Here is a 21,387-nt window from a genome sequence, read left to right on the forward strand (position 1 = left end):
TGTTTCTTAGGCTATAGTAGTCACAGCATTACATACAGCTCTGTTTCTTAGACTATAGTAGTCACAACATTACATACAGCTCTGTTTCTTAGACTATAGTAGTCACAACAATACATACAGCTCGGTGTCTTAGGCTTTAGTAGTCACAGAATTACATACAGCTCTGTTTCTTAGACTATAGTAGTCACTGCAATACCTACAGCTCTGTTTCTTAGATTATAGTAGTCACAGCATTACATACAGCTCTGTTTCTTAGACTATAGTAGTCACAGCATTACATACAGCTCTGCTTCTTAGACTATAGTAGTCAATACATTACATACAGCTCTGTTTCTTAGACTATAGTAGTCACAACATTACATACAGCTCTGTTTCTTAGACTATAGTAGTCACAACATTACATACAGCTCTGTTTCTTAGGCTATAGTAGTCACAGCATTACATACAGCTCTGTTTCTTAGACTATAGTAGTCACAACATTACATACAGCTCTGTTTCTTAGACTATAGTAGTCACAACAATACATACAGCTCGGTGTCTTAGGCTTTAGTAGTCACAGAATTACATACAGCTCTGTTTCTTAGACTACAGTAGTCACTGCAATACCTACAGCTCTGTTTCTTAGATTATAGTAGTCACAGCATTACATACAGCTCTGTTTCTTAGACTATAGTAGTCACAGCATTACATACAGCTCTGCTTCTTAGACTATAGTAGTCAATACATTACATACAGCTCTGTTTCTTAGACTATAGTAGTCACAACATTACATACAGCTCTGTTTCTTAGACTATAGTAGTCACAGCAATACATACAGCTCTGTTTCTTAGACTATAGTAGTCAATACATTACATACAGCTCTGTTTCTTAGACTATAATAGTCACAACATTACATACAGCTCTGTTTCTTAGGCTATTATAGTAGTCACAGCATTACATACAGCTCTGTTTCTTAGACTATAGTAGTCACAGCAATACATACAGCTCTGTTTCTTAGACTATAGTAGTCACAACATTACATACAGCTCTGTTTCTTAGACTATAGTAGTCACAACAATACATACAGCTCGGTTTCTTAGGCTATAGTAGTCACAGAATTACATACAGCTCTGTTTCTTAGACTATAGTAGTCACTGCAATACCTACAGCTCTGTTTCTTAGATTACAGTAGTCACAAAATTACATACACTCCTGTTTCTTAGGCTATGAGTTTTTCAGCAAGCTCATCCATATCCTTTTTGGTCTAATGCACATGTCTAACTAAGATTTCCAATTGGAAGCTTGGTATCTTCGAGGAGCATATTATATATTATATATCACCAATATGGACAATTTTATGGGTGTCAATAGAACCTTCAAATTTTATCAATGCTAACAAATACCACCACACATTAGCAACAGTGTTCAACTTGCCTGCTGCGTTTTTCGCCTTTTTCTGCTTCCACATCTCGACTATAACTGCATGAGCAATTGGAATCATCATGGCCGTAGTAGCGGTATTGCTGAGCCACATGGACAGGAAACCGGTAACAATGATGAAGCCAAGCAATAACCTAAAATTTAAAGCACTGCATTAGATTTCTATATTAGACCCTTATAAGATAAATTAAAAAGGAAGCATCTAGCAAGTTTTACCGTTATATAAGTTATATAGTTATCATATAAGTTAACATTATATAAGTTATATAGTTATCATATAAGTTAACATTATATAAGTTATATAGTTATCATATAAGTTAACATTTTATAAGTTATATAGTTATCATATAAGTTAACATTATATAAGTTATATAGTTATCATATAAGTTAACATTTTATAAGTTATATAGTTATCATATAAGTTAACATTATATAAGTTATATAGTTATCATATAAGTTAACATTTTATAAGTTATATAGTTATCATATAAGTTAACATTATATAAGTTATATAGTTATCATATAAGTTAACATTATATAAGTTATATAGTTATCATATAAGTTAACATTATATAAGTTATATAGTTATCATATAAGTTAACATTATATAAGTTATATACTTATCATATAAGTTAACCTAATAAGTTACCTGCCTCTTTATTTAAATATCATTCTTAAGTAAGTACGATTTGATAGAAGGAAATTCTCAATATATTTTTAGCCGAAAGGTTGTGATAGAAGCATTCCTCTGCAGCAGTTAATTAATATGCCTATTTAACCATAACTACGATTGGCAGCTAGTAACGTCATACGTAGCATTCTAGATTTATATAGCATGGGAAGATAATGTAATCCTTACTATCTGTGTACACACAGGCTTGGCAGGTAGTCAGCAGGTAAGCAAGCACAGTCAGATAGGCTTATGAAAACCTTGGATGTCTGCCAGAATGTACAAAGAGGTCTTCTTTTTAGTAAAAATCAATAGCAAAGGCGCGAGCTGTTTGACTGTGGCATCAGATTTATTTTTGGTTTGGCAGGATGCCAATGAATTAGAAACTTCCATGTTTACTGTGTGGAATTTTTTCAAGTTACTAATTTTATTAATAATTTAGCCTGTCATAATGATGCATCAGGCGAATAGCTCAAGGTCAAATTTGGTCAGCGAAAATGCACTTTCACAGTTTAGAAACACTACTACAATACTCACATAAAGACTCGGTAATAACTTAAAAAAGCTTAAATCGTACTATATTTAGGTAATTATATTGATTAATTTTAGTTTTATACAAATTGAATCTCAGTTTTTCTTAGTTTTTGAAAAACAGTATAGTTACGAAAACAGTCAAATGTGAATTTTCAAAAAAGTTTAGAAGACCATTAAATCTTAAAATAATACCTAATTTGATTACAATTGATGGCTAGTTTTGGGTATAAAAGATTTATACATGTAGAAAGGTTTGAAGGTTGAATGGGTGATTCAATGAGTGCCAGTGGACAGACTCCTTCCTTGATATCATTTATAACGGGGCGGAGTGATACGATCAGAATGATTTACTGTTTGAAAGCAAGCAGGCGTCTTTGCAAATGGTAATTCACTTGCCACTAATGACTGCAGCTAAAAGGAACATAATTCCATTATTGATAAGATTAACAAAATGGAAATTTTAAGTGATTATGCTATCAAGCTCAGGGTTGACAGACCTTCTGAAAGACATGCTGAGGGCTAGCTAATAATCACTGTTTCTAATACGCCCATGATGCACATTTGGAGTTGTGCGCACATTGAGTTACCGTGCAATTAAGTGTTTCTATGGAGTTTCTATGTTACATTTAAAGCTAGTACTTTGATGACAGGACTAAGCTGTGTCGCTAATTATTGACCCCATAGGTCAATAATTAGTAACAGTCTTGCCTCGGTTAGCAGCATTCAAACAGCAGGGAAACTGCTCAGTATGAAATAAAAAATACTGAAGCGCGACAATGTTTAGAGTAGAATAGCCCGTGCGATATTTTAATGCGTATCTTTCGCTAGTGCCATTTCCATCATCCGCAAGCATTATGGATTCGATAAAGATATGCGAGTAGCAAAGCTTTAGCTTATGCCGTTTCCATGATAACTTGCGGATTGGCTCAAACTTGAGCATCATGCGCGGAAACATAGTGATAAATGTAATGGTGAAGTTTACCCTGAGCTGGAATTTTCATGAGCAACAGCAGCATGAAAGTACTCTAAGAGTTATGGAGTTATCTTCCTCTGACAATCACACAAGCGTCTAAAGCAAGACCAGCTTTCTATCAATATTATGACTGGAATTTGAAGCAGGGGCTTAAGATGTTTATGGTCATGTGCAGGCTGATATGCCATGAACTTGTACAAACGTATTATTATTTAGCACTAAATTATATTGTGGCGGATATTGCATTTACTTAATTTACTCCTATATGCCTTATACTGTCTTGTCCTTTTAAATATCGTGAATCGTCTCCCCTGTCTGTTGTATATGCTTATTTCTTATTACTCTGTACGTTTTTAATCGGCGACGCCAGTAATTATTTAATCCTACTTATACTTCTTTTTATATTATTATATTCAGTTTCGACCGTGTGCTATGTTTTTACTTGTTTTTGTACATATCCACCTTCCTTTTATATTGTAGTAAATTGGGTCACTTGGCAAGACGGGCCAGGCTCCAGTGTAGTTGAGAATGCCTCTGTTGTACATTAAATGTGGTGATTACAGTCAAATACAAACTTATTCTCTTTGAACTCATACACTCTTTCTCTGCCTGAAACAGGGGTGGATTGCAGTAGCCAGTTAAGGGAAGGCGCAACATGGTAAACGCAACATAATGTAGCGCATTTGGCAAAAGTATCACATTAACCGATATACAAGTTTAGAGTTGAGTCTTCAATCAGAGTGGTGGGAGAGAGAGTATCAATCATTAATTATTCCTATGCTCTGCAAGACTCGGCACAACTACCGCAACTCTGAACAACTCTCCGCAACTCTAGACAAGAGTATTCGTGCATCAATCAGCCTGTGGCTTTACAAGACTTCAGAATAACAAAATAAAGAAATGACCTTTAATGTGCGTCATATTAAACTTCTGCTAGCGACTTTATGTAGGATATACATTACCCTTCTGAGTATTTATTACTCTAGTTTTGTACTTTTTATTTAAATAACAACATAAGTATATACATAAGTATTCCTCTGTATGTCATTTACACAATGTAGTCCTCTGTATGTCATATACACAATGTATTCCTCTGTATGTCATATACACAATGTATTCCTCTGTATGTCATATACACAATGTAGTCCTCTGTATGTCATATACACAATGTATTCCTCTGTATGTCATATACATAAGTATTCCTCTGTATGTCATATACACAATGTATTCCTCTGTATGTCATATACACAATGTATTCCTCTGTATGTCATATACACAATGTAGTCCTCTGTATGTCATATACACAATGTAGTCCTCTGTATGTCATATAGACAATGTAGTCCTCTGTATGTCATATACACAATGTAGTCCTCTGTATGTCATATACACAATGTAGTCCTCTGTATGTCATGTACACAATGTAGTCCTTTGTATGTCATATACACAATGTAGTCCTCTGTATTTCATATACACAATGTAGTCCTCTGTATGTCATATACACAATGTAGTCCTCTGTATGTCATATACACAATGTAGTCCTCTGTATGTCATATAGACAATGTAGTCCTCTGTATGTCATATAGACAATGTAGTCCTCTGTATGTCATATAGACAATGTAGTCCTCTGTATTTCATATAGACAATGTAGTCCTCTGTATGTCATATACACAATGTAGTCCTCTGTATGTCATATACACAATGTAGTCCTCTGTATGTTATAGACACAATGTAGTCCTCTGTATGTCATATACACAATGTATTCCTCTGTATGTCATATACATAAGTATTCCTCTGTATGTCATATACACAATGTATTCCTCTGTATGTCATATACACAACGTAGGCTTCTGTATGCCATTTACCCATGCAGTCCTCTGTATGTCATATACACATTTAGGCCTTTGTATGTTATATACACATGCAGGCCTCTCTATGTCATATACACATTGTAGACCTCTGTATGTCATATAAACATGCAGGCGTTTGTATGTCATATACACATTGTAGACCCCTGTATGTCATATACACATGCTGTCCTCTGTATGTCATATACACATGTAGGCCTCTGTATGTTATATACACATGCAGGCCTCTCTATGTCATATACACATTGTAGACCTCTGTATGTCATATAAACATGCAGGCGTTTGTATGTCATATACACAATGTAGTCAATGTATGTCATATACACAATATATTCCTCTGTATGTCATATACACACACGCAGGCTTCCCTATGTCATATACACATGTAAGCCTCTGTATGTTATATACACAATGTAGTCAATGTATGTCATATACACAATGTATTCCTCTGTATGTCATATACACATGCAGGCCTCTGTATGTCATATACACATGCAGGCCTCTGTATGTCATATACACACGCAGGCTTCCCTACTTCATATACACATGCAGGCCTCTGTATGTTAAATACACATGCAGGCTTCTGTATGTCATATACACATGCAGGCATTTGTATGTCATATACACATGCAGGCATCTGTATGTCATATACACATGCAGGCATCTGTATGTCATATACACACGCAGGCCTCTGTATGTCATATAAACATCCAAGTAACTATCACCAAGTTTTCATCGGCCTCATACATATTATACAGTATGTTTTCTTTCGCTCTTTAATATTCTATATTTATATATATCTCGTAATACTTTATTGGCAATAATTTCATTTTAAATAGAAATGTTTTTCAAATTATGCTATAAGACAATAATAAAACAAAAAGGACAAAAGAGCAACAGTTAGCCAGTAAAATCAAATAAATGGTCTGACAAATGGCGTTTAAAATACTCTTCTCTGCTAAGAGAACTGATATAAGGTATACGGTAGAAGACTGTTAAGCAGCTAGCAGGGATATTTTCATAGTGCTTGTTAGAGGTTGTATGCCATTTGTTCATATCATGTAAGTTGAAATTATTTGAAAATGTGTACCGGTAACTGTCATGTCAAACACATTGACACAAACCATGAATTATCTTGAAACCTTTAAATAAAGTAAAATAAACATTTAGCAGGTAAAATCAGAAAGTATAAAGACTTGGAAAGATCATTCGTCAGGATAAGATATGCTAGAATATGATATAGATATGCAATTAGTCAGAATGCTTTTTTGCAACAAAAATAAATCATTTGTGATATATCTTGGAGCTAGATTATAATAAATATGTATACCCCAAATAATATGGCAAAATATAAACTGATAATAAAATGCTATGGCAGATTTTGAGTTAATGTATGGCCTGCAAAACTGGAGCAGAGTCGATGACTTAGTGACCTTATTACAAATAGTGTCAGCATGGTTACTGTAAGAGAGTTGATCGATCGTCAAAACAAATCTACAAATGAGAGATTGACTGCTAAACTCAAAAGTAAAGCTATGTCAAAGGTTTTCATTAGTGTTATAAAAAAGAAACCGCTGTTTTTGTAAATCGATTGTAATGTGATTTGAGGTACACCGACTGCTGATTATTCACATGGTGAGTTTGCAGTTTGCCTCAAAAACTTGCACACTTTTGTGATTGCTCACAAAGACAGTATCATCGGCGTATGCAAAGCTTCTGGGAATAAGTCTGAGACCATTTATATATATATTAAAAATAATACTGGAGCAATAAGAGACCTATTTGGAACACCAACATCTATTTCTAGCATCAAGGATTTTTTGTTATTCAATACCTTTTGATGCCTTTTGTGAAACTAAGATGGAAGTATTTGCAGGGATTTATTTATAAAACCAGCAAATTTCAGTTCATCAAATAATATTTTATGATTGACAGTCAAAAGCTTTGCTGAAATTTAAAAGCATTAAGCAAACTTTTTCATTCTTTGTTTCAAGATATGAACAGTCTGAGATCAGTTTATGAACAGCATCAGCACAATAGTGATTTTTCGGAAACCACACTGATAAGGATGCAAAATATCATTTCTGCACAAATGAGAGTAAGTGTGAATATTTCAGAGCATTTCAAAAACTTTAGATAAAATGGGGAGTACTGAGATAGGGCAGGAATTTGATGGGTTGCTATTATCTCCTCCTTTACATAAAGGAGTAACCTGTGGATGCATCTATGCCAAAGGAAAACAGCCATCAGTCAATATTCTGTTAAACATATCAGCGATATCTGGTATAATGAATGGAACAGTTGCTTTTAACATTGTTGTTACTTAATTATACAACAAACAATCAAGCATTGTTTGTTTTATTTGTTCATGTAAGTATGTAAAAATTATTTAACTTCAAAAATGTGGCTAACTTTTAGATATCTACTTAAAAAACCTTAAGCTGATGCTTCTGATGATTTAAAGTTAACACCACTTACCCTAGGACACTTATATTTCGGTAGTATTTAGTTTCGTGAGTAGCATACAGAGTAAAATTTTGATGCAACTTAATTTCGCAGCTCTGATGAGTGCGAAAATATAGTGATGCGAAAATAAATGCATTGGAACAAACATAATTAAATTCCTCGGGTTCGGTTCACCGGTAAGAAAATTTTTTTCAATTTGGGACTAGTCTGTAATTGTAAACCGCAGGTAGAATTGTGTGGCCGAGATCAATAATCCAATTTGATCGCTTGCTGCCCTTTGTTTCTTGGACTATCAATGAACAAAACTATTTAATTCCACGTTTTCGCTCGTTCGTTATGATAGTTTAATTTCGCTCATGAAATTTTTGCGAGAGGATGACTCCACGAAAACGTGAAAATTAGATGAGGCGAATACATAAGTGTCCTAGGGTAGGAGTTATCCTTTTATTTAAAAATTGAATTCTGCCCAGTTTGTGATTATTAATGCATTTAGCTTATCTCATAATCAAAATCTCAGATAATAATGTAACGTAGCAAACTTGTCTCAGGTACTTTACTTCATCTCTGTAGCCAACAAGTATTTGACAATATTCTAATACCGCTGGTAAAGTTGTTAATCTTTGGTATAAGTCAAACACTTGACTTATAGCTGCATGGTATTATTAGAAGAGGCTTTTATATGTCTGTGATCCTAAGATCAAACAAATGAGAACTCCATGCTGACAGTGAAAAGCGATAATCTTACTACCAGTAGAGCGTACAAGCCTGATTATAACTTGTGATGGCGCTGGGTATTGACCTTGTCATAGACAGGCAAGTTGGTGCTCATTGTTAAATATCGGGATAACTAGTAGGGATAAAAGACAGTGTCTTTGGTTAGATGCTATTCAACCTGACCTAGTAATTATAAAATGATTGTTTTAGCAGACAAAAAGCTGCCTATAATCTTAACAGGTTGTCATAAATATTAACCGACCAAAGCGCAAGCTAACCAAAACAGCCCTTACAGACCTTTGAAAATGCTTGCTTACCCTAACATAGTGTTGTGGCATTTACATTGTATGCTATACCGTCAGAAGACTTGATATTTAAATCAAATTTGAAGGCTTGCATTGTACCAGCATGCCTTGTGATTAGTTCACTTTGTGGTTTTTTACTGGTTTGTTAAATCAAACAAAACTTTTCTTGTTCAAGTTACTACGAATCGATTCGCGGCTCGACTATCTACCAAGTGACTAGGTTACAGCGAGTCGCATGTGGACTGATTACCAGGTGACCAGGGTACAGCGAGTTGAGCGTCGACTGTTTACAAGGTGACCAGGTTACAGCCAGTCGCGAGTCGATTGACTACCGAGCGATCAGGTTACAGTGAGTCGCTTGTCGACTAACTACCAGGTAACAAGGGTTACAGCAAATCGTGTGTCGACTGATTACTAGGTGCCAGTCGCGAGTCGATTGACTACCGAGCGATCAGGTTACAGTGAGTCGCTTGTCGACTAACTACCAGGTAACAAGGGTTACAGCAAATCGTGTGTCGACTGATTACTAGATGACCAGGTTACAGTGAGGTTGTGTGTCAACTGACTACCGGGTAACCAGATTACAGTGAGTCGCATGTCGACTGTCTACCAGGTGACCAGACTACAGCATGTCATGTGTCGACTGTCTACCAGGTGACCAGACTACAGCACGTCATGTTTCGACTGACTACCAGGTGACCAGATTACAGCGCTTTGTGTATCGTCGGACAACTAGGTGACCAGATTACAGCAAGTCGTGCATTGATTGACTATCAGGTCAATCTGATGTATATTTATGTAGATTTCGATGCTGTACGTTCAAATGTACAGCATCGAAATCTACATAAATATATTGATTCATGGTAGGCGCAATGTTCTCTTTATTCAACGAACAATATAAAACTCATGACACTACAGATCAGGCTACAGCGAATCATGTATCACTGACCACCAGGTGACCAGGTTAAAGTGAGTCGCTTGTCGACTAACTACCAGGTAACAAGAGTTACAGCAGATCATGTGTCGACTTTCTGTCGGGTGACTAAGTTACAATGGGTCACGTGTCGACTGTCTACCGGGTGACTAAGTTACAATGAGTCGTGTGTCGACTCGCTACGCAGAATACTAAGTAGATTTATACTCACATTTTTGGTTTTGTCCCTACTATGATGAGCACCCTCAATGCTATCCTTTTGTGCAAGTTCCACTTCTCTATGGCCGTAGCAAACATCAACCCTCCGACAAACAGGAAGTTTAGATCCTGCAAGCAGCACGGCAGCCATTTCGCTAAAAGCCTCAAGCCTGGTCTTATGACTTTTTTACTCTTCTCATAGAATCTTCGTTATTTGTTTATTTACTCTGTTATCTTTCATAATTAATGGCTGTTTTAGGTAAAGCTTGGGAAACAACGAATATCATAGCAGATGATGCATATTATATATCATATTATATTGTCAATCTCTTCCTTGTAGACAGTTCAAATGTACAGCAAAATATGTCATACCTTTGTACATGCTTGGGAAGGTGCCAAAAGTGCTAAGACACTGGGGGTCACACAAATTTACATGCTAGTGAGTGCAGTGAACAATATTAATCAGACCTGTATTTCCTGGTTGCAAGTTGAGGCTGCAAATGTTAGGCGACTAGTTATGAACACTTGGGGGTTTAGGGGGCGGTGTGTAGGGGGCGAGAGGCTCCCTCCTCCCCCCCCCTCCCCCCCCCCCCCCTCCCGCCTCTTTAACAGGGTACGGGGCAGCGCCCCGGAGCTCTCGACCTTTTAAGCATCAACAACCCTCAAAGTATGCATAGGTGCAATAAACTGTAAGCATCGAAATCTACATAAATAATATTTATGTATACAATATATTATATTGTTAATGGTTCATGGTAGGCGAAATTTTTTCTTTATTCAACGAACGATATAAAACTCATGACACTACAGATCTCTGTGAGAAGCATTGAAAGAACAAAAGCTATTACTTCTTTATTGCAATAGCTTTTGTTCTGTCAATGTGTCCATGGCAGAAATTTTTCACAACCGATTCTGTATCTACATGTATTTCAACATCTTTATGTATATGTGTAATATTGAAAGATTATTTAGATGAGCCTGCCCGATGGTGCTCCTCATCTCTGTTTTGATTTGCTTCAATGCAGAAAAGGATCTCTCACTCACTACATAAGTGGCAGGCAAAACCAATACGTATTAGATTAGTGAGCCTCATCGCTAGTTGTGCTAGACAAGCACTAGTAATTAGTACCGGTATTTGGTACTAGTACTAGTTATTAGTAGTTGGAAATTCCAAGTGAATGAGCTTAGACTGCAATTCTTAGTACTTAGCCGTTAAAAACTACTAGAGTTGGGGCAGCTCAGCCACTCAGCCGCTCCAGGAAATACGGGCCTGATACTAATAATTTGTTTATACTATACATATAACTTGAGAATTCTTTTATGCTATCCAAGTGTTAAAGAATGTTGTTATAATGAACTAACACAACAATAATCACGTTGCAACTACGTACAATACAATAGTTGAGGTGGAATTGCTCAGGAATTGCTGCTGGGGTTACTCTTTTTAATCATCAAGCGTTTATTGGACTCGGAAACCAGGTTTTACCCATCTCTGTGGGCAAGCCCACAATCATGCTGACTGTGGGCATGCTGACAGTGGGCATGCTGACTGTCATGCTAACAGTCATGCTGACTGTGGGCATGCTGACAGTGGGCATGCTGACTGTAGACGTGCTGACTGCAGACATGCTGACAGTCATGCTTACTGTTGGAAGGCTGACAGTCAAGGGGGCATGTTGAGTAACTTGGACGGCTAGAAACTAGCCAACCAGAGCAAGATGTGCCACCCGGAGCAGCGGCAGACTATACGCACCTGAGCTATACTATATTTATATGTTAATTATTGAGGAAAAACAGGGTTTTCAGATCACTATCTTTGGCTGTTAAGCTTGTTGGACCATGGCCAACAAATTAGCGTTTGCAGAAACTATCTGTTCTCACCTAAATAGATAGTCTTCTGTACTACTGAGAAGAAGAGACAGTGCGTATAAGAAATTATTCCATCGTGGAATTACAAACTTTGAGTGCTGGAGAAAAAGTAGTTATTAACTCTTGTTACCCTGTTGTGCACCAACCGCCTCATGTCATCAGTTGGTGGCTTCAAGGTGCAAACATATTAGTTAATATGAGTATAGCAGAGAGTTGCTCATGAATAGCGTGTGTGAAAGGAGAGATGAAAGAAAGCTTAGAAGGGCAATATTAGGTTACATGTTAACATATCTTCTCAATGAACCTACATGTAGATCAATACAACATCATTCTCCATTGGTTTACAGCATACAGTATGCTGAGAAAAGTAGTGCTTGTATTACAGGATTAGTGTAATTCTAACATTAAACAGTCATGTCTGATCATATCTACATTCGTGTCTGATTGTATCTACATTCGTGTCGGATCATATCTACATTCATGTCTGATCAGATCTACATTCGTGTCTGATCGTATCTACGTTTGTGTCTGATTGTATTTACATTCATGTCTGATCGTATCTACATTGGTGTCTGATCATGTCTATATTCATGTCTGATCGTATCTACATTCATGTCTGATCATATCTACTTTAGTGTCTGATCGTATCTACATTTGTGTCTGGTCATGTCTACTTTCGTGTATGATTGTATCTACATTTATGTATGATCATATCTACATTCGTGTCTGATCATATCTACACTTGTGTTTGATCGTATCTACATTCGTGTCTGATCATATCTACTTTCGTGTCTGATCATATCTACTTTCGCGTCTGATCGTATCTACATTCGTGTCTGATCATATCTACATTCGTGTCTGATCATATCTACATTCGTGTCTCATCATATCTACATTTGTGTCGATCGTATCTACATTCGTGTCTGATCATATCTACTTTCGTGTCTGATCATATCTACATTCATGTCTGATCGTATCTACAATCGTGTCTGGTTATATCTACATTCATGTCTGATCGTATCTGGACTTGCATAAAATATTTCACCTACCGTCAGGTAGTTGACTGCAATAGCCTTAGAACTCATCAGACCTATCATGGGAGCGAGGAAAAGTGGAATTAGTGCGGTTGCTGCCAGTGGAAGAGCCTCCGTGCACCAGTATATAGCCATCAATAAGAGGATGTACGCACATTTTGATATCTGTAAATTCAAATAACAGACGAGATAGTGAGAGCAGTTTTAAATGGTCTCTTTCTCACGAATATCACATGAAGTTAATTACAACGTATTTGAGCAAAGAAGGCTAGATTCTATGACTGCCTAGGGTCTAGGTTGAAACTATGAAAAATTATTATTATGACCGATTATTAAAAACTAGCGATGGCCTTAGTGAAAGCTTAAAATTCTGTCTGACCTGTCAAAGAAGAGCAAAAAGGTGTATCGGTTAGTTTTTTTAACAAGCTGACAAAAAGTCCATGGAGAACACATCAGCAACTAAAACACCCTGTACAGTAGAAACTCCCATAACACAAACCTCCTATAGTGTAAATCCACTTAGCCTAAAGAGTTTACCTAGTTTATCTAAGAGTTTATAACGTAGTATCAAATCAGTGGAAGTTCTCAAGTTCGATTTAAATAATGAGAGCCTTGTAGTTAGTCTTAAAAAATATCTGTAGTTAGCTCTGTATGACAAGCCAACTTCATACGCTACATGTAGCTCTGTATGAAAAGCCAACTTCATACGCTACATGTAGCTCTGTATGACAAGCTAACTTCATACGCTACGTGTAGCTCTGTATGACAAGCTAACTTAATGTGTTACATGTAGCTCTGTATGACAAGCCAACTTAATGTGTTACATGTAGCTCTGTATGACAAGCCAACTTAATGTGTTACATGTAGCTCTGTATGACAAGCTAACTTAATGTGTTACATGTAGCTCTGTATGACAAGCCAACTTCATACGCTACATGTAGCTTTGTATGACAAGCTAACTTCATACGCTACATGTAGCTCTGTATGACAAGCCAACTTCATACGCTACATGTAGCTCTGTATGACAAGCCAACTTCATACGCTACATGTAGCTCTGTATGACAAGCTAACTTCATACGCTACATGTAGCTCTGTATGACAAGCCAACTTCATACGCTACATGTAGCTCTGTATGACAAGCTAACTTCATACGCTACATGTAGCTCTGTATGACAAGCTAACTTCATACGCTACATGTAGCTCTGTATGACAAGCCAACTTCATACGCTACATGTAGCTCTGTATGACAAGCCAACTTCATACGCTACATGCAGCTCTGTATGACAAGCTAACTTCATACGCTACATGTAGCTCTGTATGACAAGCCAACTTAATGTGTTACATGTAGCTCTGTATGACAAGCCAACTTAATGCGTTACATGTAGCTCTGTATGACAAGCCAACTTCATGCGTTACATGTAGCTCTGTATGACAAGCTAACTTCATACGCTACATGTAGCTCTGTATGACAAGCCAACTTAATGCGTTACATGTAGCTCTGTATGACAAGCCAACTTCATGCGTTACATGTAGCTCTGTATGACAAGCTAACTTCATACACTACATGTAGCTCTGTATGACAAGCCAACTTAATGTGTTACATGTGGGGGTCCTACCACACAAAGTTGTCGTCAGAATAGTCACTTTTAAAATCACTGTCGTCACTTTTAAAATCACTGTTGTCACTTTTAAAATCACTGTCACCTTTTTCAAGTTGGCAACCGAATCAACCTTTTTCTTCACATTCGTTATTTTAATACAAATATCTATTCTGGTGGCACTGGGTTGCGTTAAAAATCTGAAACTCGCTCAGTTTGAACTTCTGCTAACCAAAAGCATGGCTCAACCAGCGACCTTCACAAACTTATTAGTGATGTTTGGGAGCGTTGCTGATTACTCCGCGAAGAGTGACAGTCGTGTTAGGTTTTTAGGGCTATATTTCATGTACTAAAAATAGACCGAGATTGTCTTTAATAATCACTGTCAGTCACAGACTTGGAAACGGATTTGCTGTCAATGTCGTGGCATTTCATTGCTTTAATTTTTTGGCAGTCTATAAATGCTGGGCCAGATGCTTCAAACCAAAACTAGTTAAGTTTCGGTTGACCGTGGTGATTTATGAACAAATAATAAGTTAGTAAAGGTACGGCTACGCGTTACAAAATTTCCGTTGGTTCTAACCAAAATCACGAAATGATTGAAACACAGAATTATTCTGCGCTGCTAGAATCGTGCTAGCGAGCACGATTCCAGCAGCTTTTGCAATTAGAGAGACGTATAATGACGTCCAACAGACGTATAATGACACACAATAAAAGTATAAGTGCAATTCAACATCGTACACACGATGCAACTGCTTAGATTGCGTTATTGAATGTATTTATTGTTTGGACGCTATAGCTACAAATTGTTTATTTGTTAATTATATTTCCTTTTTAGCAGCAAAAGTTTTGTGGTAGAAAATGTTGACGTCTCTAGCGCAATCAAGTCGATTGCATCGTATTTACTATGGTAACTTTCTGTAATATTTTTCGTGTATGTCGCATTATGTTCTCGGACTACGTATATCTAAAAATTTGCTAGAGTCGTGCTCGTTAACCAACAATAGCGCGACCTAAACAGTTACATCGTGTGTTTTATGTTGAAATACTTATGTAATTTTATTGTGTGTCGCGATATATGTCTTGGACTATATTAATTGCTAAAGCTGCTAGAATCGTGCTCGCTAATAATTTGTTTAATCTGTTAGTTAAAAGCGTTTCGTCAACGAACTCGTTGGGCATGCACAACTCAAATAATTCTTTGAATTTCGACCGAATAATTCTGCGTTTTTCGTGATTTCGGTCAGAACCGACGAAAAATTCGTTACGTGCAGCCGTACCTTTAGTAATCCTACTTACACAATCATCGTCACCTCGTCACCTACATTGATAAATGGTCGTCTCGTCTGTCACTTTTTAAATATCCCTGTCGTCGGGTCGTCAGAATCGTCACAAAACATGGGAGGACCCCCACATGTAGCTCTGTATGACAAGCCAACTTAATGCGTTACATGTAGCTCTGTATGACAAGCCAACTTCATACGCTACATGTAGCTCTGTATGACAAGCCAACTTCATACGCTACATGTAGCTCTGTATGACAAGCTAACTTCATACGCTACATGTAGCTCTGTATGACAAACCAACTTAATGTGTTACATGTAGCTCTGTATGACAAGCCAACTTAATGCGTTACATGTAGCTCTGTATGACAAGCCAACTTCATGCGTTACATGTAGCTCTGTATGACAAGCTAACTTCATACGCTACATGTAGCTCTGTATGACAAGCTAACTTCATGCGTTACATGTAGCTCTGTATGACAAGCCAACTTAATGTGTTACATGTAGCTCTGTATGACAAGCTAACTTAATGTGTTACATGTAGCTCTGTATGACAAGGTAACTTCATGCGTTACATGTAGCTCTGTATGACAAGCCAACTTCATACGCTACATGTAGCTCTGTATGACAAGCTAACTTCATACGCTACATGTAGCTCTGTATGACAAGCTAACTTCATACGCTTCATGTAGCTCTGTATGACAAGCTAACTTCATGCGTTACATGTAGCTCTGTATGACAAGCCAACTTAATGTGTTACATGTAGCTCTGTATGACAAGGTAACTTCATGCGTTACATGTAGCTCTGTATGACAAGCCAACTTCATACGCTAGCTCTGTATGACAAGGTAATTTCATGCTTTACTTAATTTTTTCTTAAATAGCCATTTTAACAGATGAAATACAGCAGAAATTTGTAATGATTAAATTAAGTTTATCAGTAAGTGTTTTAATTTCCATTCTACATACTAAACAAATAGGTATTGTGAAGCCATTGTGAGAACTTGATGGCTCAGTTGATAGGATTGTCAGATTAGTCTAAACAGACTGGACTGAGAGTGTTATTAAGTATGCAACATTGGTAGGCAAACATGTCGACAAGTTTGTAGTCTGAGTAAAGCTACGTTGGTAGGCAAACATATGGACAAGCTTCTAGTCTGAGTAAAGTAGTCTGACAGTAGCCTGTAGTCCGACTTTTACAACAGCAGCCTTATAGCCAGCTGTCACAACTCACTAGACTGTCCGGTATCTCTGTGATGATGGGCAGGAGCAGCAATGGAGTCAGCAGAACAACACCGAGTCTCCAATTGTTCAAAACCTGTCTCAGAGGTGAACTTGTTATAGCCTGGCTGCTCATTTCCGTGCTGCGGGCAGGCGATGACGTCTCATTATTTTTAGTCAGAGGTTCGCTGCTCGTCAAAAAGTCAAGATCTGATTGGTCAGGAGAATTATCTAAAAGCAATATTGTTTATCTGATGATTATGATAATAATGAGCCTACAGCTCTGAGTGAACTACTGGTATATGACTGGCTAATTAGATGGCCATGTAACTACGGTTCATGTTTTCATGCTGCGTTATAGCATTCAAACCAACCGATCACTCATCACACAAGTCATGAGAGAGCACCAGTAGCACCTGTCACCGGCTGCCTGCCGACAAGCGCTTTGACAGCTTCACTTTTAAAACACTTGAAGCCAAGTCATAAAAGTCAAATAAGCATTTATTGAATAATTTAGCTGCAGTGAACAACATAGATCTTTGACCTTTACTATTTTTAAAGTATTGTATTTTAAAAGCATTGCTTGTCTTTAATCTGGTACAGTAGCTGTGATTAATCATAGACCAATTAACTATACTTTAATTATATAGTATATAGTATAGTTAGTCTATGTGATCAATTAACATATTTTGAAAAGTGACAACTTAAAAAACTTTTGTATTAAAAACACTATAATAAAATCTAACAAACATTATTTCAAATTCTGATACATTGAAAAATGTAGCACAAGCCAGAATTCAAAAAACATTTTTACAGGTATTAATTTTAATGAAGAAAAGCTATTAATTGCTGATGCTTTTGGTTTAACTTTTAAAACAATCCCGAAAGCTTTTTTCTATAATTACAAAATGTTTTCCAACTCTGTTGAGCTAGCATGGTCTTGAGACTCTATTCCATAAATCATACGAGGGTAGAAAAATGTGTGTTTAGTTTTATCAACAGTTACTTATTTCAAATAATATTCCATACTGTAATATAATCGCAAGTGAGATTCGCTATTCGTAAAGATGCATTTTAATTCTGAGTATTTACAAAATGAACTATTGTAATTGGGGATGTTCCTTTTTGGTAACTTTTCCAAGTCTTAAAAGAGCTGTCAGCACTTGTAAAATTAGTCAATGGCACGTGAGGCTAAATCAGTCAGAACTAACACAAGCCTTCTGTAGCTAGTAGGAATGGCAATGGGTGAAGACATTGGCACTGGCATTAAGCCAGCTTTGGGGTCAAAAACCGATGCTTCCAGTCACGTCATAATACAAGGCTTAGAGTTCTTCAAGTGTTTGTGATTTGGCAAAGAAGGAACGCTTAAGCCTATAAGAAGCCCACGAGATTCAAGACAGGAAGTCATATTGCTCGTTGAAATGTAATCCAAGTTTGCAGAAAATTAAACTAAGGTTTGTAAGTAATATTGCTCAGAAATTGACAAATTACACAAAACTGCCCATTAATATTTTAAGCAACATAGACCCTTATGTCTTTGCAAATGGAACAACAAGCACTGGTTGCCAAACCATTCATTCTTTCCTATGATGCGAAGAGGTTCATGAGTGACCTCTCGCAATGAGCTCTCCATTGTCAGCCGATAAGTACATGATTAGACTTGCATCTGTACTTGACCTGAGAGCTTATTAATATAATCTGGTCTCCTCGAAATACTGACCAAGTTACGCGCTCATGCACCTTCTTCGGGTGAACAAAGATATAAGCTTGAACATCTTTTGTAGAATTGGTTTCTCTGAAAACTAAATTCATGTAGATATAAATTTTATTCAACAACGAAAACAAACATGTCCACAAATTTGTAAAGCTACAGCTGCCGCAGCACCCAACAAATAAGTGCCGATTCACTGATTGCGAGTGCAAGTCCTCTATTCGCTCTCTATCGTAGTAATAAGACAAGATGTAAAAAGCCATTTGTAGGAGTTTCATCAAGAATGAAGTTTTTCATTGCTCAATTCTTCATTTACAAATAGATCTTTAGTAACTACGACAGAGCTATAAATAGATCTTTATTAACTACGACAGAGCTATAAATAAGCTTTCAAACACTGACACTGCGCTGGTCAAAAAGCTTTGCCACTTTTGATTGGCCACATAGCAAAGGTGCAAAATCATCAGAAGATGAGAGGCTACTCCTAATTGCAATGAATACTTTTATAGTTTTATGTGACTACGGAATGTGGGTTGGTGCCATCTTCTTACCATAGTTGTTAGCTGTTGCTGGAGCTGGTTTGGGTTGTAGCGAGACTAAAACTGTCAAAGTACCATTACTCGTGGCAGCTGAGCTAATACACCCATAGACTCATCGCTGATGGTAGCAGGCTCATTCTCAATATTATTGTCTGTACTACAGACCTTTGTGCTGCATAGCTATTCAATTTGGAATCAATAACTGCAGCTGCTTTAGAAAAAACAAACACAAAAACATTCGATTTCATTGTTCATTGATTATCTAAATGTTCAATACAAACTGATCACTCTATGGTTTCCTGTCATACCTCTATGCTTAGTGTGGCCTGGACTATCATTGAATAGTTATATGATGTATCTTTGGCAGTTTGAAGGATTACAAATTTCAGCTCATCAAACATGAAACCATGCCGTTTCCATTTCACTTGTCAACAATACATTTCTAAAATGATGGTTAACAATGATAGCATTGTCATATATACAACTTGGTGTGTAGAGTTTATAAAGTACAGCAGAGGACCCACAACTGAAGAGACCCTCAGGAGGCTGGATTTACTCTCCAGCGATTTTGCTAACAACGGAAGAGACCACCAGGAGGCTGGGTTTAGTCACCATCAGGCCTGCTCACAACAGGCGAGACCACCAGGCTGGGTTTACTCTCTAGCAGGTTGGCTCACAATAGAAGAGAGCACCAACAGGCTGGATTTACTCACCAGTAGGTCTGCTAACAACATAGAGACCATCAGGAGGCTGGGTTTACTCACCAGCAGGTCTGCTAATAACGGAAAAGACCACCAGACTGGATTTACTCTCCAACAGGTGTGCTAACAACGGAAGAAACTACCAACAGGCTGGGGGACTTACCAGCAGGTCTGCTCACAACAGAAAAGACCACCAGGAGGCTAGGTTTACTTTCCAGCAGGTCTGCTTACAACAGAAGAGACCACCAGGCTGGTTTACTCTCCAGCAGGTCTGATAACAACAGAAGAGACCACCAGGCTGGATTTACTTTCCAGCAGGTCTGCTAACAACAGAAGTGACCACCAGGCTGGTTTACTCACCAATTCTATGTTTGCCCGTCACAAGCAGCAGTTCAGGTTCTCCACTCATCATAGGTTCTTATCAGAGCTCTCTCTTCCGTCCAGACTCAGTAGAACTGTTAGCTTATTGTGACCGCACGCCTCTAGAGAGCTCGGTCATCTACTAGCCACTAAAAATACAGCACTACTTGTACATGCAACGTGAATGCTGGTCTTTTCTCTCTCTTATTTGTTAAGACTTAATTAGCTTACAAGTGGATTGGCATTGATGTGGCTACAAGCCAATTGTTATTGCAGATTCTGTTTATGAAGAGTTACAGATACCAAAATACTCCTGATGCGCCTGAACATAAGAACAGAAATCTACTGACAACACTTTCAGGAAATAGAAAGAGCCTATTAACACTTGAGGCATCAACAGCATATGCACATATGAGTTTATTATAAAAATTAGGGACTACCTATTAGGTATGTTGAAACTACTATCAGGTATGTTCTTGTTAGAAAGCATGGTCTTACTATTGGATTGGAGTTTACACTCACCCACAATTAAATATCTGTAGTTTACTGATTTGTATTCAGATTCGTAATATCAGATCTAAAACATATACCTGGATGATCAAGGCTTTTAGTTTGGTAAAACAACAAAGCAGTAAATCATAATATCAGTAATTTACAACTGCATTTACTACAAAATATATGATTTGAAAATAATTAAAACATTATAACAATTTTATATTAAGCTTTGTAAAAGATTATGGCCCTTTATGACTATGATTATTATTTCAACAAGGTTTCACATTGTTCACAATCTTGAATACGTCTAACTATATACATAAATCTCAAAGTGTGTGTTTGCGTGCGTGCGGGTGTGTGTGTGTGTGCGTTGTGTGTACGTACATACATACGTACGTGCGTGCTTGTGTGCATGTTTCATTTGGTTTGTCTAGCTATAGATATTAAAATCTTTGAATGAAGAATTCGTATCGCATAAGATTTTGTCTCGGAACC

The 21,387-nt window shown here is 37.2% G+C and overlaps 1 protein-coding gene across 2 annotated transcripts in view; it reads right to left on the bottom strand.

The window, feature by feature from the left end:
* The window catches only part of LOC137392892 (Na(+)/citrate cotransporter-like), a 45,917-nt gene extending 25,379 nt beyond the window's left edge, over window positions 1-20,538 (bottom strand). Inside the window, exons 1-5 of one of the 2 annotated variants that reach the window (XM_068079248.1) lie at window positions 20,398-20,538; window positions 17,100-17,317; window positions 12,997-13,146; window positions 10,092-10,207; window positions 1,414-1,553 (exon numbers count right to left, since the gene is read on the bottom strand). In XM_068079248.1, the coding sequence (XP_067935349.1) occupies window positions 1,414-1,553; window positions 10,092-10,207; window positions 12,997-13,146; window positions 17,100-17,317; window positions 20,398-20,449 (676 nt within the window). In that variant the 5' untranslated portion in view covers window positions 20,450-20,538. The remainder of the gene's footprint in view (window positions 1-1,413; window positions 1,554-10,091; window positions 10,208-12,996; window positions 13,147-17,099; window positions 17,318-20,397) is intronic. The other variant, XM_068079249.1, reaches the window with a different exon arrangement.
* Window positions 20,539-21,387: the final 849 nt, after the last annotated feature.

The sequence above is a fragment of the Watersipora subatra genome, chromosome 4 (genome assembly GCF_963576615.1).
Source record: "Watersipora subatra chromosome 4, tzWatSuba1.1, whole genome shotgun sequence".
Lineage (NCBI taxonomy): Eukaryota > Metazoa > Bryozoa > Gymnolaemata > Cheilostomatida > Watersiporidae > Watersipora > Watersipora subatra.